This window comes from Seriola dumerili, unplaced genomic scaffold, assembly GCF_002260705.1.
Source record: "Seriola dumerili isolate Sdu_G_001 unplaced genomic scaffold, Sdu_1.0 BDQW01000149.1, whole genome shotgun sequence".
In the NCBI taxonomy this organism is placed as follows: Eukaryota; Metazoa; Chordata; class Actinopteri; order Carangiformes; family Carangidae; genus Seriola; species Seriola dumerili.
The window spans coordinates 13421457-13447757 of NW_019174404.1; the positions used below are offsets into that span (position 1 = coordinate 13421457).

The window sequence follows — 26301 nt, forward strand, 5'->3', positions numbered from 1 at the left end:
CCATCTCTCTTTCTCTTTTTTGTATATATATATATATATATATATATATATATATATGTATATATCTTGATGTCAAACACTAACCAACATTTTACTTTTCCTTCTGTATGTTTTGGCAGTGCCCAACATTAGTCTGTCTGTGCTGAAGCCCCATTTCCTGGAGATCTTACTGGAGTCCCACATTGTTATGATCAGAGTAAGAAACATTGAGAAAATCCATCTGTGCTTAAAGAACAAGTTTTATCAGAAACCATTTATTAAAACCAAAAAAACATGTCTATTCAGGGTAACAGTGGCTTGAAACCCAAAGACAATGAGATGAACTCAAAACCCTGGCACTGGCCCATCAACTACCAGGTGCACTGAATGATTTACGCTATAAAAAATTCAAATGAAATGCATGTGTGCAATTTTTAACTTCAAATGTTCTTGGTTTATTCTTGTAAAAGGGATTGAGGTTCTCAGGAGTGAATGAGACAGAGTATCGTGTTTATCTGCTGGGGAACCCTGTAAGTCAAGTCTCATTATCCCGTCGTCGCTCTTGTCTGACCAATGCACATTAAAGCCCTCATGATTGAATACTCTTTTTCAGGTGCTCTGGTGGATGAACCTGGCCAGTTTGGGATTATATCTGATCATGGTGGCAGTGGCGTCTGTAGCCCTGCAACGAGGTTTCTCATTGGGCCAAAAAAGAATAGGTATAAATATTGATATTGATATTGATATTATATTAAAAAGATGATTTAAATGTATTGTAAATGTTCTGTACTCCACTCTGTTTCAGAGCACTCTCATGTGCTTATGAGAGGGGGAGGACTGCTTCTCCTCGGTTGGCTGCTTCACTATGCACCTTTCTATACTATGGGCCGTGTCCTCTACTATCACCACTACTTCCCTGCCATGCTCTTCAGCAGCATGCTAACAGGTATTAAATCCCAATGCATTTTACCTTCTATTCTATTCCATTAATAGAGCAGAGGTTTTCAAACTGTTAGTGAGAGTTGAAGGGGTAAGATATGAGGCAAAGATACCAGATAAGGCGAATTAAGGTACTTAATCATACTTGTTCTCAGAGTCCGAACCTTACACTTTCTGAGGATATCATTATCTCCTTTGTCCACCATGAATAAATCTCTCCATCTCTGTTTAGAAGTCAAAGAAAAAAGTCTGTTCTTTTAACTCCAGAACATTTCTGAGAAGAAGTTTTCTTTTGTATCAAATTAATCCGGCGATAGTTGTCTGTACTCTTGTGGGGACATTGCTAACAGGAACTGCTGATGACGCATTTTAATGGTGCAGGTTATCCGAAACGTAAAAAAATATAGACTAAAAAACATAAACAGGGTTGTAGCCCACGCCCATGTTTTGTCTGATAGGGTTTGAGGCTTTGAAAACCCCTTATATAGACAAAGCAGTCATGGTGGTTTTCTCGTTAATGCATTGTGTTTCTTTCTCACAGGAATTACACTAGACATCCTATTAAAAAGTGCTGACTTGCTGCTCCGCCCACCTTATTCTGATTGGTTGGAACGAGCTGGGCAGTTGGTCCTTCTGTTAACTGTTCTTTACAGGTGAGCTGACCAGTAGAGTCATTACTGTGAAGGAAAAAAATTTATTGTAGTTCATTCTTATGCTGTCATAAAAAGTTTATTATCACTATGTAATGTCTATTGCATTTAATGAGGTTTCTAGTGATTACACCATTGCTTTTAAACCCATTTTCCCTTGTTACTCTTAAAATGCCTTTGAAAAGCCCCAAAACACATTTATGCCCTCGCTTCTATCTGCTGTGGGTTGACGTGAAGATGAAGAAAAAGTCAGTGATATTAAAGTCGTAGTTTGACATTTTGAGAAATACATTTATACGCCTTCTTGCTGGCAGTCAGATGACAAGGTGGATACCACTCCAGTTTGACTCTAGAGCGAGCAGGCTTAGATTAGCTCAGATTGAAAGCACTTCCTTGACTTTGTGTAAATCACTGAAACCTATTCCCTGTCTGTTAGTTTCTACCTGTTCCATCCACTCTCCTATGGCATGACGGGTCCTCTGGCACACGAGCCGGGCAGCGCCATGGCTGGCCTGAAGTGGATGGACTCCTGGGAGTTCTAGTCAACTTTGCATGAAGACAACACTAATGATAGGATGTATAGCAACTGCTCTGAATATGAGGGACTTAAATGAATTATGTGTCTCACAGACTTGTGGTCTTAGCGTGTTTACACATTGAAATTATTTTCATAAGGTACTGACTATACACACTGTTATACTACCTGTCCAAGTATTCATGTTTCTCAATATTTCCAAGTATTGTAGTGTAAAGAAAGCTTGACAACACAGACTTGAGTCAGAATATATGAAAGCCAGAGTGTTGTGGAGTATTTGAGAATAAAGATCCAGACACATATTCTTCACCAAGCTGCCTTAACTCACAACACATCTTACATCCTGATCATAGTGTGTACTGTATGTGTCACAATAATGAGCAACAATAATAAGCTAAAGTGCCTGGAACTAGTGACAGAAAGGTTTAATGCTGTATCTCCGTACTCACCAGTTTAAAAAAACTTTTTGTTACATAGTTATAGGATGTCAGAGATATCCTTTTTTTCCGTTTGCTGTTGTCTTGATCTTAGTGTCCATTATTTTTGTATTTCATTAAGCCATAGTGCTATCCAGTACTGGCTTCTGTTTTGACACTAAGACTACTACTGACTCTCAGTGTTGTGTACATTTTAATGTGATCAATAAACTACAATATTCTTGTAATCTGTTCTTACTTATGATTATATCTTCCGTGTTTCATCTTGGTTCTACTTGTCTCACCAATATAACCAATAACCACTTAGCAACCCCTCTGAATGAATTATGGCCCTTGATCTAAAACAGAAATGTGCTAATATAGTCATGCAAAAAAATATAATACAATTTACAAATGTTTTCATCCTTGAAACAACTTTAATGGCAGTGTAAAACAAAAGCGGCCTCAAAACATTAAAAAAAAAAAAAGACCAATTCTGATTCTATTAGGTTAGGTTTTGTAATGTAGATGAAATTAATGCCATGAAACTTTACTTCTCGCTATCACTACATTATTTACAAAAAGTGGATATATGTTTTCCCATAGATAATAATATAAGTAGCCTAATTGAAAAAACACAAAAAGATAAAAAATGAGAATATAATAATTTTATGATTTTTAGAATATAATAATATATTTGATAATTTGTTCATGTGTCCAAAAAGGGGAATTGTGCTGTGAATGTTTAACGTAGGAAATGGGTGGGGTCCACGTATAAAACGTATTTTTCTACCTGTGTCTTCACCTCGATGCTCAACAATAACCCGGTTTACCGCCTGGTGGCGCGTTTGTGAAGTAAACCGCTACACGTCAACTCCGAGGACGGCTGCTGTGATTGGTCTTCGTTCGTCACGTGTTTATTCTGAAGATGGCGTCTCCAAATGGAGGTAAATTCTAATTCCTTACCCTGCTATGCCGTGTATAAATCGTAAATTTGACATTATCAAGCGCACTAAACCGTTACCGACTCCTATTCTGTGTTACACGAACACCCCGAGACGACAAAACACACATGTTAGCGCTGTATCTTTACTGTTTGGGGATGTTTTTGTCTTCCGTTGGCTAAAGGGAAGCACAGCAGACTCAGAGAGCCTGAACCTAACGTACAGCTTCACCCAAAACATCCGCTGCTGCGGTACTACATACAGGCTAAACCAGCCGTTTCTTTAATGGGGAACAGTTACACTGTTTTGTTTCACAACATCGTAGTTATTTATGTTTTACTCACGGTTGTCTTTTCTATTTTTCACGTTTCGCCTTGAACACAACGTTATTATCCCTACAGATTGTACACTCGTGTTGGATTTTTACAGTGAAGTAGTCCTATAGTGTCCACACTTGCACAGTCTAATGCGGAATACATCTGTTGTGCTATGAAGTCTTATATGGACCCTATAATGTCCAGGTCTGTAGCCACTGTCATAGAGATGTTGATTTAATTAAATGTTATAGGGTTGCAACCAACCAATGATCATTAAAGTTTAATGTGCCGATTATTTTTTTTCGATTAATCAATCAAGAGTTTATTAATTGATTAACCAATTCCAATTAATGAATTGAATCCAAGTTGGAAATGTCCTGTTTTGTCTTAACAAATGTCCAAAACCCAAAGATATTCAGTTTACGATTATAAATGACAAAGATAAGCAGCCTTTTCAGAAGCTGGAGCCAGATCATTTTTCACTTTTTTTGTTTAAAAAAAACACTGAAATGATTAATTGATTATCAAAACAGTCAGTGAGCCCATAAGTTAATCAACTTATTGTTTCTGCTTCAATACGTTTCAGTATTGAGTGATGGTTGTACTGGACTACATTATATCCAGGGGTGTTTCTTATATTCAGCCTCCCTCATGAAACACCTTTTAATGGTAGTCCAATACAACACCATCTCATTTATCCTCAGTAAACATATGCTTGAACTTACACATTTCTGACAATGCCAACAAAAACTGAACATTATCATCTCTGTGAAGGTAGACTATATGGCTGCAACAATATATTGAATTGCAATAGATTGATCAGGTGTACCTAACAAAGTGGCCAAAGTGCATATATTTAACCAGGTGACTAAACTAAATTGTACTTTCAAGAAATAGATGATGACATACAGATGGGTGACAAATTAAAGGAAATATCTGAACAAATGAGTGCAATCATAACAAATGCAGATGCCCCCATACTAGGAGCTGGTGGAGACAATGAGTTTTGTGGTATTTCTACATGTTCCAAGTGAAACATTTAAACAAGGTTGGCTTGAAAGCCTCAGTGCTTCAACAAGGCTTCATCAACCCACCGCTAATGTCCCTCACAGTCTTCAGATCTATGAGAGATTTTAGAATAATGTGATAGACAGCGTTCTCCACCATCATCACCAAAACACAAAATACCAAATGAGAGAATATCTTTTGATTGAATGTAGTTCTTCCCTCCAGCAGAGAGAGTTCAGAGACTTGGAGAAACTATGACAGGGAAGCAATGAAGCTGTTTTGGAGGCTCAAGGTGGAACAACACCTTACCAAGAGATTTTTTGTGCTTTTCCATTAATTTGTCACCCATCTGTATTTTAATTTCTAAACCATGAACATGGAGCTTTATAATTATTTATTTTGTCATTCATTATTTTGGCCACTATGATACACATTTCCCATAATAAGTTTTGTATATGCCTGTTTATGTGCTGCCATGTGACCAGTACTGCAGCTTAATGATCATTTTTATTATCAATTAATCTTTTATTAATATTTTTGATTGATTGTTTTGTCTATAGAATGTTATAAAATGGTAAAAGGAGGAAAAAAGCCTGTTATCATTTCCCACAGCCCAAGCTGTTCCGATTTTTTTGTCTGACCAACTGAAATGATTATTCGATTGGCAATTAATTATCTGCTGATCAGTTAATTGACTAATTGTTACAGCTCTATACTTGAGATAACTTGTATCAATACGACACATGTAAGGTGTATCGAAGTATGTCCAAAATAATATGTACTTTATGTTGTTGAAGTACTGACTTAAATTTTAACATTGCTTCACTAGAAATGACATTTTAGCGTTTTCATCCTAATTCCGCCACTTTTGTTGCTCAGAGTTAAACATACAACTAAAAAGTACTCAATCCACCAAAACCACCAAGAAGTGGTCATCTGTGCTCGCTTTCAGATTCTGTCTTAAATTGTGTCATTGCATTATTTACATACAGGATTTATGAATTTTCCATAGAAAATGTTAAAAACAAAAATATACTTTGTGTCATGATAGGTGACGATTTTGAGTCGTCTTTGCTGAGTTTTGAGAAGTTGGACAGAGCGTCACCAGACCTTTGGCCAGAACAGTGTAAGTTCATATTCTCCCTGCTCATGTATTATTAGTTATTATGGAATTATGTTTCATTTTGTCTGAGTCTTAATTATCCTGTAATCTCTCACACAGTGCCCGGAGTTGCAGAATTTGCTGCATCTTGTAAAAATGTGAGTTAGATTCACTGTGGCTCACTTTGATTTACAAAGTAGATGATTAAATAGCCTTGACATACTGGAATATATTAGCCTGCTGTGTAAATCTTTCATGAGTTGTCTGCTGAGACGTTTGTTGTGTCTTACATTACAGCCCATCACTAATTCACCTCCCAAGTGGATGGCTGAGCTAGAGACTGAGGACATTGAAATGTTGAAAGGTATGTACATGTATACATGTATGAAACAATTTCAGTGTACCTGCAACAGTTGGTGTTAAACAGGATGATTGTAGTGAGTGTGGACAGAAACAGCATTAAATTATAATCCTGTCAAATGGGATAACATTTTGCTAAAACTAGTTACATGTAGCTGAGAGCTTTCATTATGTGTCCTGTTATCCTTCTGTAGAGCTGGGGAGTCTGACCACAGCCAACCTGATGGAGAAGGTTAAAGGACTTCAGAACCTCGCTTACCAGCTGGGCTTAGAAGAGTGTGAGTACATGAACAACACATACACACCAATGTACGTTTAATATTAAGGCTTTGGATTTGTCCAACCTTCAGGTTTCTTGATATTAAAATGAGTTAGTCACATGTTACCACTAGATGGTGCTCATTGCCTTTCTCTATCTAGCTGGTGGATTTCTCAGCATCCCAAAGCAGGTTGACTTTTTCCACGGACATAAAAGATAATGTAGAAAACGTAACTTTGCAATTTAGAATCAGCTCTCCATTCATGTCAAACTGTATAAATAAGATGACCTTGAGCTCTTAAAAATAACAGATTTAGGTCAATCTTGTTAAATTAGAAAAGGTAAGAAACAAGGGCATGCTCACAAGAGCCCATACAACAAGTGCTCAAGCATTTGATGGATGCAAAATCTTTTTAATCCATTCCCCACTACCTCCATTGTCATAATCCTTGTGGAGTGTGGATTAGAGAGATGTAGATAAGTGCTCATATTTTCCTAAGAGAAAAATGGGTATTTATTTATCCAGTGTAAAACACAAGCAATGAAGAATTGTGGTATAGCTGCTCTCTTACTGGGGTCAGATATATAAATAAATATAAATGGCGGTTAAATCAGTCAAATTCAACCAACATATCTGTGCATGAGGGCAAAGTGATCTGATCTGAAATGTTGCAGTTGACTTCAGCCCTTTTGGCTTGTGAGGAACACACTACTTTGTAAAAACACCATAAAGACAGCCAGTACTTATCAATCAAATGAAGCCAAACAAAATGTGGAAGGGCTTTGATAAAATTTGAGAGATGCATAAGTAGGAACTTTTTAATTATCTAAAGAGATCATCAGATTTTAGTAAAGGGAGTTGATTCCAGATTGAGTGAAATGGTTTAGATTTTTGGTGATGGTATAATGCACACATATCTATACAGATAAACTATGGGAGTCAGGAAAGCCTAGAAAAGAGTAAATGCATATTAAGAGGCTACAGGAAGCATCTATAGATTGTGTAATATGTGCTGTATTTGCATAGACCACAAGTCGCATCTTAATTTTGTTGAGAACGTGTCTAATCTGCCTGACTTCTCTAAACCCAGAGAAGCATGTAATCTGGCTGGTATAAAGATGTTAGCTGTCATAGGCGCAGGACTGCAGGCTTTGCAATCATGTCATGTACCTCGGGATGACGGGACACAATGATGGTTATTATTGGTGTCGGAGCAGCCCTGTAATGGGTGCCTGTTTAATGCTCTCTGGTTTAATTTTCTCCTTTTCCTGGCTGTCAGGGGAGGCCTTGTAAATCTCGGCTACTTTTTCATCATGTTTGTGCACTCTTCACTATCCATAAACGAGACACCGCAGAGTCACGGCAGAGCGAGGGCAGGGGACAGGATTTACTGCCCCTCCCCCCTTCAACATGTGGGACCATTAAAGAGGGAGCTGGTTAATGGGCAGAGCACAATCAAGCGGTGAAAACTCACCCTCCCGACTGCAGGGAGAGCGGGGACCTGAACCAGACATTACCATTCCTCTACAGCTAGAATATACCTAAGCAGCATTAGTGCTGGTTTCTGATTTTTCTTGCAGATTGTGCACTGTTGCACATATTACTGCATATTCATGTTTGTACATATGTATTAACATAGATGTGAAGGGAGGACACAACGCCCCCTTATTGCTCCCCCCCAAGAACCCCCAATAATGGCTGTGTGACGCTGGCCCAGTCTAGTCCCACAGGGGCTTGACGCGTGCCTCTTTCTCAGGCCCCAGCTGTTACTCCGCCCCGTGATGAATGCCCCTGTCGTGGGCCGCTGAGCGTGGGCATCAAGCCCCGAGTCTCTGGGGAAAGCTCAGGACTCTGATAAGTGCTGTTATTGGAGGTAATTGAAAGCTGAGTGTTCCTTTGGGATGCACTGGAGAGCCTCGGCTACTGAGACGGCTGGTAACATGGCTGCTGGAGTTGGTGACGATGCTCTGTCACACTGGTGGGCTCAAGGCCTCTGACTACCATTTAACACTTGCGTTGTTAGGGTGTGCTGACAATAAGGAAAGGTTTTAATTAGCGACCCTGCCCGTTAATTAAGATTTTCCTCAAGTTGCAGTGTCTGTACTGTCATCATTGTTTTATCTCGAGCTTGCTTCAATGACAATTTCATCAATAACAGAAAATTACAAAAATGTGGGACCAGTGCTAAAGTCTGCAGTTGTAGAAAATGGATTTCATTGAGATTTATAAGAGTTCAAGTGACCTGTGTCTCCGTCAGTCAGACCCACAGTGGAAGCTTAATTAAAAGCCAAGAATGCCTCCCCTCCTTTAAATTGATATCAAAACATGTCAAATAAAATTCTTTAAATCATGCCTAAAAGAGGACATACACCAATATTAAAATTTCATTCCATTATTGTGGTGGGTTGAAAACCTCATGAGCTCATAACAGTAAGAAAGCTGCCACTCACATTAAAATATTGACTAGAGGCGTATACCTTTTCAAAAACTCTGGCCCACGGACTAACATAAGAGTTTTCACTGCTCTTTTCACCCAGATATAAAATATCAAACACACCAGGAGAAATATTTCATTTTTAAGTCCAGGAAAAAGAGAGAACCTCTAGGCGATATCACCATATTACAATAACAGGAAACTTTCATATCTAGATAAAAAGAGCGTCTAGGTGTATTCTGGGTGTAGGACCACCTGTTGTTCCCTTTGTAGCACCACAGAGCACCTCTCCTCCGCCGTAATGCCACCTGGCGCAGACCCTGGCTGACCCCTGTTGCACCCTCCTGTGTGAAGGTGAGACTGAAGGTCGCCCTGCCCTGACAGCTCCTAATGGGCCCGCACTCACCACCACCTCCTCCTCACCCTCAGGATCAATCTCCGGCCTATTAGAAGCACGCCGCTGCTGAATATGATTGCATTCACTGGGCCCCACTGGTGCTAATGTGCCTCCATCAATCCATCAGGACGGGCTGACCGCGGGGCGGGCGGTTATGAAGTGCCTGAGCTGACAGCCGCTGAATGAGGAACAGGGGATGCCTCCCCACCACCACCGTTACTACCCTTCCTCCTCCTCCTCCTCCTCCTCCTCACCTCTACTACTTCGCCGTGCTCGTCTTCTCACCTCTCCCCTGTGTCTCTGTGGGCTCGTAGTCACAATGAATGGCAGTGTTGTGTTTCCTTGAATGTGGCACCTTCCTTGTAAGGAAAGAGAAAGAACGATCAGGGATGGTTCAGCTTATCTTAAGAGCTTAGAAGCTCAGTCTTTATCATCCAAGGTTCAAGGTTACTGAATATTGCGTGATTAGTTCTTTCGAATTGGCTCCCTCAGTGTTGCACTTTAAATTATTAGCTGTGCGGTTTCATGATAGTGCGGCTACTCATAGTCATGGTCCATTGTTGAAAAATTGTTAGCTGTTCCATGCACATTTTGCAGCAGGGTGACATGAAGTATCTCCTTCCTCGGTGTAGCAGGTTGCAGCTGTATCTGATAGACCCTGTCCATATCTTAAGCAGGATCAGTGTTGGAGCTGTGTGAAAGAAGAGGGAGGCAGAGCTCAACACATAACAACAACCCACACACACACACACACACACACACACACACACACACACACTCAAACACCGTTCCTTAGTTCTGGCTGCCTGCCGCCTCCCTGAGCAGATCGGAAATGACACCTCATTTCCATAAAGGCATTAGGAATTCATTGGATTTTCTTTCCCAGCTAATCATAGTGCGGGTGTAAAACCTTTTAGGCTTTTTAATGAATGATTTTTGACTGATTGCCTATTAATAAGGACACCTCTTGAACAGGCATAGGCTGGGGCAGGGGTTGGGAGGTGCAGATGTGTTTGTTTTGGTGTGTGAGCGAGTGTGTGTGTGTGTCTCAGCCAGGCGAAAATGCATTGGAGAGGGAAGAGGAGGAGGAGGGGTGGGCCCTCTTGGTTGGGACATAAAGAGGAACCAGTGGCTCCCCTGGGAAATCACAGCTCGTGTCTGCATCTTAAATATCCCTGTGAAGTATCAATAAGTGGGTAATTGAATTTTGAACACAAACATGAGCGTCAGGTGTATGTGTTGCATGGCGGGGGTGTTTTGGGGAGGGGGGGGGGGCTGTGATAGGCTGAATATGTGCGCCTCCCAAGTGTTTCATTTGCGTTGTGTGTTGTGTTGTGTGTTTGTGTGTGTCATCTCCTCTGTGTCTCCCTTGTCCCCGGGGAGGAGGGCGGTGAAAGTGGATGTTAAATCCATTAAATAAAGCTTACAGCCCGTAATAGCTGAGCAGCACTCGGAGATGGGCAGTGAGGGTCAGATAAGTCCTCTTAACTCTTAATGAAAGAGAATTGGGGCAGTCACGGCCGGGGTCCAGGACTCCAGTTAACCCAGGTGGTCATCTGTCTTTGGAGCTAACAGGGGTCCAGCGGCTCACCGGGAGCGTGCCATCTAGAGAGGCGGGGGGGGGCAGGGCAGAGTGATGATTACTCTCATTTTATACTCAGGGGAGTTGTGGGGGCTGGGAGTAGGCTGTGACAATGACACCCTGCTCACTCACCACAAACGAGGGGAAAGTAAGATGTTACACTGCCGCGTTTCCTTTGCATTTACATTCGAGCCACCAGGGATTTGCCATCGTGCAACAGAAAACTGCCAAAACATTTGGGTTGTACGGCAAAATTTCAGTCAGCTTTACTAATATTGTAAAATGTGAAAGCCTAAACCGTAAAATTTTAAATAGCTTCAGGCTATAGGGCATATTTTTCTGCAGATATAAGTTAATCTGCATTGTTGTTATGTACTGCAGCCGCAGTAATCAGACACAAATGTACATCCAGAGGATTACTGTCCTGATGTGGGAGCTGGGGATACAGAAGCCAGGAACCTTTATTACACTCCTCTGTTATCTGCTCCATGGTGTCCTCTCAGTCTGATGATAACCTGACTCAGCTCTGTTTGTTTATATGTATTATGTCTGTTTATGGATGGAAATGATTTAAAATTGTTTGGATGGGAAGTGGATTGCAGTCAGGCAATACTGAATATCAAATTTAAGTAAAAAATATTACATACTATACAGTGTGACCGTGTTTACCAAAGTACCATGTTAGACTGTGATGGAATCTCAGACCAGTTCAAGCTAAATGATAATTAGATCGCAACAAATCAACAGGGCAAAGAAATGGCCCACAGAATCCATAAGGTGTCATTTAGTATGGATGGCAGCCGTAACAAGATGCTGATTAACTTAGTGCAAAATTAGTAATTGACCTTTCTAATCAACTAAACAAATCTCTAAGTCCCCCTAATCAGTATTGATCTATACTATGACAAAGCCTATGTGGGTGTGGGTGAGTGTGCAAGTGTGTGGGTGTGTGCTTTTGAGGCTCTCTAACCTCATCTGTTCATGTATATCCTACAAAAATATGCAATCACTTATGGAAAAAATAAATTCATAAAACATAGCACTGTAGCAAGCCTAGTGCAGCCAAGATGAAATCAGACATTTATTGTCTAATTTTTTCGAAGACATTTCATTGAGTATTACATTTTCCTGTTAGCATAGGCTTATTTCCCCGGAGACATTTTGACCTGTCTCAGGTGTAAATTAATAGTGGCTTAATTCCAGTTTCAGGGTCCTGGCATTGCATGTTGCTTCACTGTTACACTATCCATCCATCATCCATTCGTCCGTCCATCCATCCATCATCCATCCATCCATCCATTCATTCATTCATCCAAATGTAATGCAAATTTTAAACAAATTTCCAGATAATCAGTAAACAGGAATGTGAATTAATGCATGTTTCCATCCACTACCCTCATGAAAGTTGTGTGCATTGAGATAAACAGTTGGTGGCAATAATTCTCAAGTCAGGTGCCATTAAATCAGTGCAGAAGAAGGGGGCGCAGTGAGATGATGTAATTAAAAGAAGCGCCAGTCAAATCTCAAACAAACGACAACGAGGTGGAAATGTGATAGAATACGGCGTATATGTTTGTTTTGTGTATTAATTTGATGATGGTGTCCTCATCGCTCCACACAAATGTTTTTCATTTGTTAGTGGAGCAGAGGGTTCAGGGGATATTTAAGTCACATTCTTCACATATGTCAAGATTTATCTGCTAAATATTTAGAAAAAATATATATTTACATTCCACTTTGTTGAATTTTGCTCTACCTCAGCCAAGTCTAAAAACCTATCTCCACGTTGGTATTTTTATGTGTGAATAGAATATTGGGGGGGGAGGGTTGTGACCCAAAACCAAAACAAGAGCCCACCCTCACCCTGCCAATCACATCGCTTTCCCATATTTCCTCTTTTATAAAAAGAGCCGCACATTATAAATGGAGCAGTGCCTTACGTATAATTGGGTCTTTAATGTGATGATATCAATGCTATGAGTTTCTATCTGAGTAGCAGGCGGCTGAACTGAGCCGTAATTAATGAGACGCTCAATGGGGTGAGGGGTCTCAGGAGGAGTGGCTCAGCCATCCTTGATCTGTTTTACAGTTTGGGCTCATCAAGAGAAGGAGAAAAGGATAACGAGATAGAGAGGCATGACACCTTAGAAATCAAAAATATTAACTGCTATCTTTTACCGTTGCTAGTGTAACTGCTCCTAATAATAAAGTGACATCAATGTACTTGCGGTTTTAGGGTCATCTCAATGTAATTACTTTCCCTTGCCTAATTTTGATGGCTTCATTTCAATCTGAAGTGCCTTATGCATGTCCAGGGGTCCCCTGATGACTTTGTTTAGCGTGATTTGAAGAGACAGCAAAGTGCAAAATGAATCCATCCCATTCCAATTAGCATCATCTTTAACCTAATGACAGACACCTCAAGGTGACGTGGCCCCCACGCCCAGATGCACCATTATCATTCCGCACTGTGCAACTCATCTAAATTACTATCCGCCCCGGCTTTTTCATTAGCCGCTATGGGCAGAGGAGGCGGGGGCCCTTCACACCAGCACACAGGCAGACAGCAGTTGAGATCCTGATCACATTCTTCGTACATTGTGAAGGTGGATGACTTTCTGCTTAATGCCTGTTTGCAATCAGTCCTCACTCTCCTGCTCTGTAGTCTTATATTTGTGTGATGTACAAGGTTTGTTAGAAGCCAAATAAAGTCGCTGAGGTGATTCCAGCTTTGCAGCTCATAAAAACTGCAGTGGAGCTGAGAGCCTGATGCTCTTCTTATCTTTAACAAAGAGTAATTACTGTACCTGGATGCTGCCTCTCCAGGGTTTATGATGATGCTGCAGGAAAATCCCCACAGTCTCTATAGTGACACAACAGTTTGTCTTTGACAGAAAAGCCTCAGCAATGATTGCCCTCCCAGTGAAGACCAGTTTCACAAAGGGCCTTCAGCAGGGACGATTCAGTTTCAGGACTGTCTTTGGCACAGAGTTAACACACTTGTGGAAAACCTAGTTCACTAGATTCCACTCACACATCTTGTCAGCATGGAGTTACCTCGCTGCTTTGTTAGCTATTTTACCAATATATTTTATTGGCATCACAGATGTCATTTAAATTCTACAATGTATCTATTAATGTGATGCAAAATGCAACAGGATGTCTCATAAAGTTGTGATATCAACTAAATCTCCAACTTCAGGCATCAGCTTCCTGAGTAGGAAAAATACTAAGAAAAAGGAAGAAACGAAAGCGACAGTTGTATCCAGTGTATTACCAAAAGTAGTGGTTCCCAGTCCATTAGACCTAAGACAAAGTAAAAATACAATTCTAAACAAAGTAACGTCTAAGTTTTTTTCACTTCTCCGATTGTTTGGTTTGATTTTTTGGGTTTTTTTTTTTAAGTTTGAAGGGATAAAAAATGTTTTAACTTTGGGAAAATTAAAAATGATTCTAAAAAAATTGTTGATGTTTAGACTTAATTACTGCTTAGATGAATCATCTGTCACTTATTTTATACGTGGCTATATTCTGTAATCACAAGCTGAGGTTAATAGAGATATTCGGCTTCTATTCTGTCTCATCTTGGTGAAGTGCATACACACAAACACACACTTGAATGCAAGTGTAGGTCTGAGTGCTTGTGCCTCACGTCATTGAGACAGCAATCAAGCAAACCACAAGACTCTTTGGTAGCTACATCTCCATTTTATGTTGTTTTCCATGTCCTGAAAGAACAGATGTTTGTGTAAATTACCTCCCAGCTTGATACTGCAGATATTAAATACATGCTTTGCATAACTAAACAACAGTTCAGAAGTGTTTTGAGCTGCAGGCAAATGTTGTGTAAGACTGACAGCTTTGTTCTGATTTTACCAACTCATGAAAGATTTCTGGAATAAAGCAAACTGGAGTCTTGGTCTCTTACAAGCATAATATAATTATGCTTGTAAGAGACCAAATTATAAAGCTGGTCTCTTAACCTGTGTGGTGGTTTATCTTGAATATGTGATGTTGTGTCTTCTTGTTTTCCAGCGAGGGAAATGACCAGGGGGAAATTCCTGAACATCTTGGAGAGACCCAAGAAGTGACAAATCTTTTTTTTTTTCTTTTTTTTTTTTTTTCCTCCCCAAAGACAGGAGATTTGGTATTTCAAACCGAATCTGATATGTGCATTTAGCAATATACTCTGAATATGTTCAGACCTTCACAACAAAGTTGAAAGACTTTGCTTTCAAACCCGTAGACTGGAGCAAAATGCTCACTCACACAGCTGAGGTGTTCTCTTCAAACTCCTCAGTGCACCTGTTGTCCTCATAGATGCTTTTCCTTTTATGGAAACTTAAAATGATTTATTACTTTTCACAGAATTTCTCTGTAGCTTGTAGACCTGCCTTGATTAAATGTTCTCTATTTATTCTTATTTCTATTTTAAACATGATTTACATTTTTTGCAATTTGTGAGGTTGTATAATAAAGTTTTAAAATGGAAAGATGATTCCCTTTCGTTCATGAAGACCCCTTGAAGTGATTAAGTTTGCAGCCAAAGCAGCTCACTTTGGTGATGCAACAGTTTTCAGAGACTGTTCAACTTTTAATTAGGGCCATAACTTCATGCCTCTGCCATTCCACAAAGTGCAGCACCTCTCCGGCTGTGGACATGTAAGGAGCTCCGACGTGAGAGTACTTTCCCGGCTACCAGGGCATGTTTTCCATTTAATGAGCATTGGAAGCAGGGTCCCCTACACAAAACATTGCGTAAAAATAATATTGCTCATTGTCATCGCCGTTAATGAGAGTTGACATAATTACTAGGACCATTTCTTTTCTAATTAGCACACTTCAGCGTTGTCGGAGCTAGCGGCCAGGCAAAAAGAGAATCAGACAGGCATGCCGAATGGGAAACAAAAAGAAGTCCATCCGCCATAATTAGGTAAGACAATGCCTCGGACTGTTCTCGGCTGGAGATGTCGCTGAGGCTCTGGTCGCTCACTCCCAACAAGTTACACTTCTCCGCGGGCTGCTAATAAGCCCCTAAACGTCTTTTCCGATTCACACGGACAGAGGCCGCCATTGCCCCGGTGGCTTCACCCCCTGCCTCTCACACGGACCCTGGTTTACCCCTCCGAAAAAATATGGATTATTTACACAGTTCTCCGGCTTTCAGAAGCAGCGACCACCCCCGTGTGTGCTGCTGGAGTATATCCTGGGACAGGGAGGGAGGAATCTGGGGAGCCTTGAACGCAGCATGGCTTTCATGGGCAGGAAGATTGGGGGGGCGGGGGGGGCAGAAAGCGCGTTTAATAAAAGCTGTGTTTCGACAGTGTGCAGTCCAAATGAAAAGAAAGTTCAGCCAATCAAAAGAGGGCTACATACAACAATATGGGTGATAGAAGGGTTCATTATTTTCTAATAACATTAAATGTCCATAGGTCAAGGTTAAAAATTTCGATCAGTTAAAATAGGCTTACTAAAATTCCCATACACTTCCTAGGAACCAGGCACCCGCTGTAAAATACTTAGAAGTTTAAGTTGACGCTCACTTTGTCACCTTTCTTCTGTGGGAACAAGCAGAGTATGTGGACAGTTATGGATTGCTATTCAAAAAGGAAAAACTTTAATAATAACTTATTAACATCTATAACTGCAGATTTAATGATTTGCGTGCTTGATATAAAATTACATAAAAAAATTAAAATAAAAAATTAGTAAAGTAACCATAGCTGTCAAAAAAATATGTAATGTCCCTTTGGAATGTGGTCAAGTATAAAGTAGTAGGCTACAAAGCATGACATAGAAATGGCCTCGAGTAAAGTAAAAGTATCTCAAAAGTGTAGCCTACTTAAGTACAACACTTACATGAAGGCTGCTTATTCCTTTGGTTCCTAATTAAAAGTGGGAAATTTGCTGTACAGGCCCATTAGCAGCAAATTCCTGATAAAACGTTCATTTACAGTTTTTGTAAGCATTAACTACTGGAGGTGACCTTGCTGTCATCGGGACCGGTTGCATGTGGGACACTTGTTGATGCTGACTGATGAACATTGATCAGTCTGCTGAGCGTTGACGTGATAAGCGACCTGACATCCCCAATATGGTGTACGCACTGGTGGCTGCCTGTCACCCGCTGCCACCCTCCAGCCAAGCAGCCTCTTAAAGAAACGGGTCAGGCCCCGCAGAGCTGCTCCTCCATATGGAGAGAGAGAGAGAGAGAGAGAGAGGGAGAAAAAAAGAACAGCTCATCCATCCATCCATCTAACCATCCAGTGCGTTGCCTTGACCTCACATAGCCTCTGTGCCCCGACAAACGTCAATCCGATGTGCCCTGAGTCCTTAAATTAGCTGTCAATTAGTACAAATTAATCAACTCCTCGCCTAATTAAGCAATGCCGACGGGCAGCTTCCAAACATGCCATTGTGGAGGAGCCATGAGAAAGCTGCGGGGCTTGCAAACTCTTTCTGTAATAGGGGGAGGGGGGCGGGGGGTGAACGGGCGGGATTTACATGGCATCACATCACGCCCTGCAAGTGCTTTGGGAAAGCAGAGGCTCTGGCTGTGCTTTAGTTTTTCCCCTTACTCGGCTCTACATGTGTGCTGTCATCAAGTTCCCTGCACCCCCTTTTTCAACAGAGGATCCAGCTTGATTCAGCACAGACTGACGCAGAGCGGCAGAATAGGTTTATTGTAGAGGTTTGCAAAATAGCTGGTTAGCCTGCTTGTCTGAACGCAGATGAGTGGCCGAGTTTTGCACCACTTTTTCAAAAAAAAAGAAAAGAAAGGAAGAGACAGTGAACGCACCACTCCTAGATGAATAGAAGTTCATATCTGGGATGAAAGTGATGAGTTGAGAAAGTGTCTATGTGTTGGAGATCAGTTAATGCATTCAGCTCTGCTTCCAGTTCTGCTGTGACCTTCCTGCAAATAAACAAGTTGTCTGCTTATCACAAATGCATTCCAAGCTTTAGCAGTCGCATCAGCAGGATATGATATTTATTATAGTGGGCGGTTTTTGTTTCCGGCTGTTTATCAGTGTTTGACCTGCTGCCGACAGGCACTCCTGTTTGAAGGTTACACACTGGATAAGTTGATCACTGCTCATTCATATCTGTGCTGTTAACATAGTTTTTTGCATTAAGCCTAAAAAATGCCAACAGGAGCAGGAACAGGAAGAGAGAAGGAAGGAAGGAGGAGAGGGTTTAGGGGTTGGGGGGTGGGGGGGTGGTGGTGGTTTTTGGAGGGGGGGGGGGCAGATAAACAAAAAAATTCCAACAGCTGTTTGCTTTTTAATCTGCAGCCGTCAGATCCTGCATGTCTTTGATGGGCAACCCAATCTACACGAATGACTGAACTAAATCTTCCCTTAATCTAGAGCCTTATTAGGCAGCCTCTCTTCTGCATGTAAATCAGCATGCAGCCATTCTCGTATAGGGAATGTATTATTAAAAGCCATACAGAGAGGAGAAAGTGTGGCACTATTAACAAACAAAAAAAACCCAGCCTGTATGGATTGCATCAGGAGTGATGATAGAGTGAGAGTGGGCAGTGACTCGCCTGTAATTGACGGGTCATCCTGACTCACACCCTTCCATGTTAATAAATGACTGGATCCCAACAGGCTGATGTGTCATTAGCATATCCTAATAACATTGATTTCTTCATTAATAGAATTTCCACTAAATAGGCCCTAATTAGTTTCAACTGGCCAACCACTAATTGCAGCTGCAATATTTTTCTCCTTCTTAATCAGCAGCTCATTTCACACTGTTTGATATAAAATATGACTTTGCAGGCCGATCCATCGAGGCTCTGCACCTCTGTTTGCATAAAGTCTCAGTTGTCTCATGTTGTGCATCATGTCCTTTCGAGATTCAGTTCCCCAGCATTTCTCTTTTTGCTCTGTAACTGACCTGATATACGTGTTTATTCATTGTTGTAGTTTCCTTCATTTCCTAGTTGCATTATCACTGTGTTATCACTTTGATGATTTCTGTGTATGGAACCCATGCAAAGTAAATCTACTGGAAGTCACCTGCACCTGTGCACAAAATGGGCCAATTCTAATTATGATTCCCAAACAAAATTCATGCCAGTGTAGTAAACACTAAAATTATACCATGAGCAATGAGGAAGACAACATATCTACATCATTTTATGAGTTTTCACTTTTAGGACAAATATGTAGAATTAGCTTTATGATGGTGAGATGATTATCTTTTTCTCTTTTTTTTTTAACCCACAGCACTATCATTATCTGACTGACCCTGAAACACCAAAAAGAATGGATGGCGTTAGTCTGCATCTTTATTCTTAAACTATTAACAAATAGTTAGAGAGTTATTAAAATAATCACAACCCTAAAATAAAGATATGTTTATCTGTTTTTTCTGCAACTAAGCCACAAAAAAGAACCAGAGTCATATGCACGCGTGCACGCACACACACACACACACACACACACACACACACATAGCGTTAGGCTATAGGTTTACATCCAAAAAGCAGATGCCAACTTAAAATGCAAATGCAAAAAAATGCCACAAACTATATTCAAAATATTATTAGCCTAAATTTTTCATCAACATCATGATATCTGTTTTCTTCCATAATTTAAATAATGTTAATGTATTAGGCCTATATGACTATCAAATACCAGTCATAATTAGCCATGCAGCATATTGTTTAGATGACTTACATTTGAATTGTTTTTATTAATATTATTATTTTCATTATTATTAGGCATTAATAGTATAGTAATTGTTAATAAGAAGTCAGTTGACAATTTATTAGAGTTCCTCTTTAGCCCATTTTCTGTTTCAATTTTCCATTTCCTCCAAGGAGATGTGTCTGTATTTAATCTGCTGTGTAGCCTGGTGTGTATACTGCGCTGCTGCTGCTGCTGCTGCTGCTGCTGTGGGATTAGCGGCGCTCAGGACCGCGCAGCAGAGTGGGTCCATATCGTCCAGCTGTTGTTTTTTGGGAGGGCCTTTGATTTGCGTGTGATGAGTTTCCCATAGCATCTGGAGATCAATTATCCATTCGTGTGAGCCAGTGGTTGGGCAGAGAGATCATAGCTGTGTCTCTCTCTCTCTCTCTCTCTCTCTCTCTCTCTCACTCTCTCTCTCTCTCTCCCTCTCTGTGAACCATTCAGCGAGAGGTAATACATACTGATTTATTCTAGGAGATTGAGGTAATTTTCTAAACCTGCAACATTTCAAAGGTAAGTAAGAGGTGTGAAATAGACGATTTAATTAGGCCTGACTTCTTAACGAAAAATAATATGAGCAGTGTATCTGCAGTGAGTTATAATGGCTCGAGCATAAGGTATTTGTTACTTCTATAGATCTAAAACTATAGTTTTAATTTTTCTAATCTCTGTGTTATTTAATGTCTATAAAATGTGTAGGATTCCAGCTTTCCAGCAATTTTTTTTTGCACTGTATAGTTTTTACTTTCAGCATTTCACCTTTCTTCCTGCAGCCTGGAGCCTTGAAGACAGTCATTTCGTTCCTCCCTTTCTTTCTGTTGCCCAAATCGCTTCCTCGTTTATCCATACTGTCCTCAGGAAAATGCAGATATGTATCCGAGAGGGCGTATAATGCATCCATGATCCACAGGAATCCTGAATCCTTGCAGCTGATTGGCTGCTGGGTCCTGCCTCTTGTTGGGATGGACCTGTTGGATAAAAGGACCATTTTCTAAAGGACTCTTGTGTGTTAGACAGAAGATCAGGCACTGGGGACCATCCTGTGAGACGCTAAAATAAGAAATAGGCCTTTTCAAGTAGCATCGAAGACACCATGACGGGGAAGCAAGGCGCCGTGCTGTCGGAAAGTTTAAATTTGTCGGAGAAAACCTCTCTGGGTGCTAATGGAGGGAGTAACAGCCTCCAGCCGAAGAGCAGCGCGACCCATCCGCCGCCCAGGTGCACCGGCTTTGGCATCCAGGAGATACTGGGGCTCAATAAAGAGCCGTCCGCGGCCCCGAGGAGCCCTCTGGGCACGCTGCCGGCCGGGGCTCACCTCATCGCCGCCAGGTCCGTGCTGGGCCCCGCCGGCGTGGGTATGGGTGTCGGGATGGGATTACTCGGCCCTGGTGGAATTCCGTCGTTTTACAGCCAGCCAGCGTTTCTGGAGACTGTGCTGTCGGACGCACAGGATGTTCACCTGCAGCCCCACAGCAGGTCCGTGGGGCCGCTGGACACCAGCCAGTCAGCCAGCTCAGGTGAGCTTATCACTGATCATAATAAATATCACACTGCAACACAATTCACGACATATTTCCAGCCTGGGCTACAGTGCATTTATTATTGTTATTTTTTATTATTATTATTATTATTATTATTATTATTATTATTATTATTATTATTATTATTATTATCATTAGTAGTAGTAGTAGAAGTGGTAGTAGTAGTAGTAGTAGTAATAATATTGTTATTATTATTATTTATTTTGTGTGATATTAAATTAAAAATGAGTGCTGTGTCAGTGTCAGCAGTTTGCATTTATTATGACCATTTGAAAATGTCTATTAGCTTTCATTCTCTTCTGTAATTTCTTTATTATCTTTTTTTTTCAAACCAGACTCCGAGGATTTATCTTCAAATGAACGAAAACTCTCAAAGTCATCTGTAAATCAGAGCAAGAAACGCAAGAAACGACGTCACCGGTTAGTGAATATTTCTTTTTATTAGGCTAATAATATTTATTTTAGAGAGGATAAATTCAGTGAAATTCATGCAGGACATGTTTTTTTCCTTGAGATTAAATGAGTAATGTTTTACAGGGATATACCCTCATCAAAATACAGTAGTAATTATTCTGTTTTTTGTGTTTTTATGTAGCCTTATTGATACAGGAAATAAACCAGTCAATTACTGATAAGAATTTACTACACATCGGCCACAGATTGCTCGTATTTTCCCCCATTATTGTCATCCAGGATTGAAAGAGGTCGTCTTAAATGTTAATCTTCATTCATTATACCAACACAAATGGATTTATTGAAAGAGCTCATGTATTAAAATTTGAGATTATCAGCCTTTTGAAATTTTCTGCGTTGTTGACATTTGCCTTTTTTATTCCTCGTTGTCTTTTCAATCACAATAATTCTCCTTTCACTCAGTTTAAATGATAGAGCACGAAATATACACATATAGCCTATATTTCTGCAGGGTTTTCTCTGCAACATATATTTTGTTAAACCAGGTCATACATTTCATATGATAACCCTTTTGCACAGGACCATATTCACCTCATATCAGCTGGAGGAGCTGGAAAAGGCCTTTAATGAAGCGCACTACCCGGATGTTTATGCCCGAGAGATGCTGGCCATGAAAACAGAACTACCTGAGGACAGGATACAGGTAAATATCTGCTTTACCTTCCTGTGTATTTTTTCTTTATGATATAATAATAATACATTTTTTGAAAGTTATTTTTTTCTCTGGTGTTTGAAAAATGGTGCATCCTGCTTTTGGATCCCTGATTATTTTTTTTAATCATTGACACTTTTTATTGATATAAGTGGGTGTGTTAGATTTGTTTGGGTTCATTTTCCTTAAATCGAGTCTTTAATGTATTAATTAGATATAGCCTTTATGGTTCACTTTCACTCATAAATTCATTTTAAATGTCTCAGATACATTCTTATAAATCTCAGGGTCTTAGGAGGCACTACTTTTTGTCAGGTTTCCTATAAAAATGCTAGACATTTGAAAGAAATAAGATTTTCTCTCTTTTTCATTTTATTTTGGTCTATAGTATGAATAACAAAATATTCAAATTGTGCCTTAAAATAGTTTTCAAAAAATTCAAAAAGCTTATATTTTCTCTGAGATGCTCTCAGCCAATTATATGTCCTAAATAAACCTGGCTAATAAAAGCCAAATAAAGGCACTTATATGATAAATTTAAAGCTTAGTGTCTTGTATTGCTAAAAAGATGGAATTATATTTTTGACACTGCACATTGCAACACATACCAGAAGTGTCAGACTATTCTTGTAATAAGCAACAGTGTCTTCAAATGAGAGCAGAATTCATATTTTCTCTTTAATTAGAACCCTAATTAATTCGTGTGAATATTCCAATTGTTTGCCTTATGAATATGCACCTGTAAGGGCAGATGCAGCTTCCTCATCCTTCACTATTCCATCAGTGCTAATAACCTGCTGTAATATTTGAGTAGAGGCCGCCAGCTGCCTCTCATGCTGCTCTAATGTTAAAGGGGAGATAGGCTAACCCGCCCCACCCCCCACCCACCACCGGCGAATCGATCAGTGCTGCCCCTCTGTTCCTGAACAAAGACTGCTCTCCTCCAGCATCCTCGCCAGGACACATAATCTCTCATCAGGCGCAGTAGTTGGATGTGAAAACAATTTGTTCTCGGAGAAGAAGCCGCTAACGACCTAATCAAGCTATCAAGGCGGAAGAAGATTGCAGTGTGACCTGGACCATCCATCTGCCGGGGTGCCTTTTAATCTCATTCTCATTACGGGCTGCAACAGTACAGCCGCGAATAAATAATAAAAGGAAATAAATAAATAAGCCCAGAGCCTGCTCCTATACTAAATAAAATTAACACCCAATTTTCTCATTGAGTGTAATTAGTTAAATCAGACGAGCTCAGGAGGCTGGCTGCTGCTGCTGCTGCTGCTGCAGAGACGCAGGGAGTTCAAATGAAATAACTACATTGAATTTATTAGCACGGGTCAATAGCGCTGCTCCCCCGAGTCCCGGTAGTTTAATTTCCCGTGATATTTGCCCGCCTGCCCACCATCGATTGGGCCTGAAATTAACTTATTTTTCAATCAGCCTCGGCGTGCCCCAGGGTCGCTCCTCCTAGCAGCTTCCACACTGGCTTCTTTTGAGGGGCAGAGAAGCAATTTCTCATAAAAAAAAAAAAAAAAGAAAAAAACTATCTTGTATGAAATAAGGGTTATCATCAGAATTACCAGGAAAAAAAAAAGCTTGAAAACGGTTTGGTCGTTTTCAATTTAATATCTGTCTCCTGACTTGAATCTTCTCTGCGGGCCCCTCCTCTCCTCATAGAGCCATCAGAGGGGCCTAAGTAGAGTGTTTAACAGTCCTGTGTTGTGCTATACAATCAATTTGGCCTCTCTCTGAGCTGACAGATAGCCTGCAGGGCCTTAAGCAGCTGTTGGCTGTGGCCAAGTGGAGTGTCTTGATGTGTCAAACCATCTATAATGCCACCACAGGTAGCTGGAGATGAGCTCTGACAGGAGGCAGAGATCCTTCACACCTGTAGCTGGACGTTATGGGAAATCAATGGACTGAATCAAAACGGAGCAACAGTTATGTTAAGTTAATCTGAATCACACTTTGATTTCTGACTAATTCAGGTTTAGAATAACTTTAGAAATTGAATTTTCATCAACAAATGAAATAAATACTTCAGGACCACTTCCTTATAGGGCACTTTTGACAAAAAAGAGGCTTAAATCATGGGCTGATTGGTCTGTTCCCTCACTTACCTTCTGGAAAATGGCCGCAAAGATTTTGACCCTTTATTAACAAATTATTGAGTATTTATTAATGGATTGCTAACATTTATGAATGCACCATTATCAATCAGAGAAGATAAACACCAGCCAAATTGATTATCACAATTACTGATATCTTATAAATTGTGAGTGAAGCATTGGCCGTATCATTTATTAATGATTAATAAAGCCAGAACTTCTTTAGGGTACTAATTGTCGCATTTAACGCATAAGGAAATACAAATGACAAGCTGCAACTGGATTGGACACAAAAATGTAATTTACACATTATCTACTCTCTTCTCTCTCTCTTCTCCAAGAATCACCATCAGTCTTACGTTTCCCTTCATTGCAGGTTAAGGGTCACCAGTCTCCACCAGTCTTAGTTCCATCTCAGCCACATCCAGAACTACTGAAAAAAAGAGGGTGATCATTATAGAAATCATATTTTAAAAGTGGGCCAAAAGTGTTTTTAGCCAAACTGATCTGTTTAATGCAACTGATCCAGTATTTACATCCACATATTTCCCTCACTGTAAGCTGTAATGCTGCTTCTATATAAGTTCTAGCCAATAGCCGATAATTACCTAATTGTTGTATTCAGCTGCCGCAGCCTAATATCTGAGCCATTTGTTGTCCCACCACAGGTATGGTTTCAGAACCGCAGAGCTAAGTGGAGGAAGAGGGAGAAATGCTGGGGCCGCAGCACTGTGATGGCTGAGTATGGGCTGTATGGAGCCATGGTGAGGCATTCAATCCCTCTGCCGGAGTCCATCCTCAAGTCTGCCAAGGATGGCATCATGGAGTCCTGCGCCCCCTGGCTGCTCGGTGAGGCTGATGTCTCCACGCGATTTCTCATTTTTGTTTTCAGCTGTTCTGTTTTTGGATTTTGACCGTTTTCGTAGGTGTAGACAGTATTTCAACCCGAAAATCTTCTCTGTGTGGCTGCTTGAAAGTTCTTCACAAATTATAATAATTTCTACACCAGTGGCAGATGTGTTGTTTTCACTGACATATGACTGATGTCACTAATGTCTTTTCTGTGTCATTTGCTGAGCATGAGCCTTTAAAGGAAAAAAATATAGCACAGACTCTGTATGACATAAAATATTTTCATCCTCTACATTGGCCATGATTTGCCCTTGTCCATTCAGACATTATTTTCTAAACCAGAACTATTTTTGCTTGCTATTTTCAGTCCAAGATGGCTTACCAATCAACAGACGCAATTCTAAATCTGAATACCCGCAACTCTTTGCAGGGATGCACAAAAAGTCCATGGAGGCAGCTGTTCCCCCGCCAACAGGAAAGTGCGACGCTCCCCAGCAGCCCAGCTCTCAGAGGGCAGAAGACGCTGAGGCGGAGGAAAAGAGGTCAGAAGGCAAGTCCACCATTTCTAAAGAGGAACTGAGAGAGAACAGCATTGCTGCACTCAGGGCCAAGGCACAGGAGCACAGTGCCAAAGTGCTGGGGACGGTTTCTCATGACAGACTGCAGGAGGGCAAACAGGAGAGACAGGCGGCCGAGGAGAAAGCCAGTGATCCCCTGAGTCCAGCAGAGGAGGAGAAAAGCCCATAGAGACTGAGGACTTTTATTCTCCTGGGTGAATGCAGTGGCCTGGCTGCTTTCAGCATGTGTCCGGACTTACCTGACATAAACACACTGTCCTGCAGGTTTTCATCCTTCATCGACTTCTCTAAACTGGCCTGCATCTGGACGTCTCTGAGAGGAAAACTCATCTGCTGCACAGAAGCTGCAAATGCACTTTTTCTGATTTACTTCCAAACTTACAGTTTACTTACAGTTGTTGTTTCTTATGCATAGTAGAGTGGGAGTAAAGTGTTAATAACGGTGTATATATAGAGCCAGATGAGTCA

General features: G+C 40.7%; 3 protein-coding genes across 3 annotated transcripts in view; all 3 read left to right on the plus strand.

Annotated features, from left to right (window-relative positions):
• Positions 1-2745, plus strand: part of pomt2 (protein O-mannosyltransferase 2) — a 9544-nt gene extending 6799 nt beyond the window's left edge. Inside the window, exons 15-21 of the mRNA XM_022750606.1 lie at positions 120-196; positions 286-357; positions 450-509; positions 593-698; positions 785-925; positions 1460-1571; positions 2005-2745. Coding sequence (XP_022606327.1) covers positions 120-196; positions 286-357; positions 450-509; positions 593-698; positions 785-925; positions 1460-1571; positions 2005-2110 — 674 coding nt within the window. The 3' untranslated portion in view covers positions 2111-2745. The remainder of the gene's footprint in view (positions 1-119; positions 197-285; positions 358-449; positions 510-592; positions 699-784; positions 926-1459; positions 1572-2004) is intronic.
• A 670-nt stretch (positions 2746-3415) lies between these two features.
• Positions 3416-15053, plus strand: lin52 (lin-52 DREAM MuvB core complex component). The gene is made up of 6 exons (XM_022750898.1): positions 3416-3466; positions 5840-5914; positions 6011-6048; positions 6188-6254; positions 6445-6528; positions 14959-15053. The coding sequence occupies exons 1-6, from the start codon at positions 3448-3450 to the stop codon at positions 15012-15014; spliced, it is 339 nt and encodes a 112-aa protein (XP_022606619.1). The 5' UTR covers positions 3416-3447; the 3' UTR covers positions 15015-15053.
• Positions 15054-20721: 5668 nt separating this feature from the next.
• Positions 20722-26002, plus strand: vsx2 (visual system homeobox 2). The gene is made up of 5 exons (XM_022751129.1): positions 20722-21145; positions 21505-21589; positions 22163-22286; positions 25072-25252; positions 25623-26002. Exons 1-5 carry the CDS (start codon positions 20722-20724, stop codon positions 26000-26002), a joined length of 1194 nt encoding a protein of 397 aa, XP_022606850.1.
• The last annotated feature ends 299 nt before the right edge of the window (positions 26003-26301 follow it).

Excerpts from the sequence above, each read along its gene's own strand:
- lin52 (XM_022750898.1), top strand. Across the intron at positions 5,915-6,010 it reads AGACCTTTGGCCAGAACAGT|TGCCCGGAGTTGCAGAATTT; the intron begins GTAAGTTCATAT and ends TCTCTCACACAG. Across the intron at positions 6,049-6,187 it reads TTGCTGCATCTTGTAAAAAT|CCCATCACTAATTCACCTCC; the intron begins GTGAGTTAGATT and ends CTTACATTACAG.
- vsx2 (XM_022751129.1), top strand. The coding sequence starts at position 20,722 with ATGACGGGGAAGCAAGGCGCCGTGCTGTCGGAAAGTTTAAATTTGTCG. Across the intron at positions 21,590-22,162 it reads CGCAAGAAACGACGTCACCG|GACCATATTCACCTCATATC; the intron begins GTTAGTGAATAT and ends CCTTTTGCACAG. Across the intron at positions 22,287-25,071 it reads TACCTGAGGACAGGATACAG|GTATGGTTTCAGAACCGCAG; the intron begins GTAAATATCTGC and ends GTCCCACCACAG.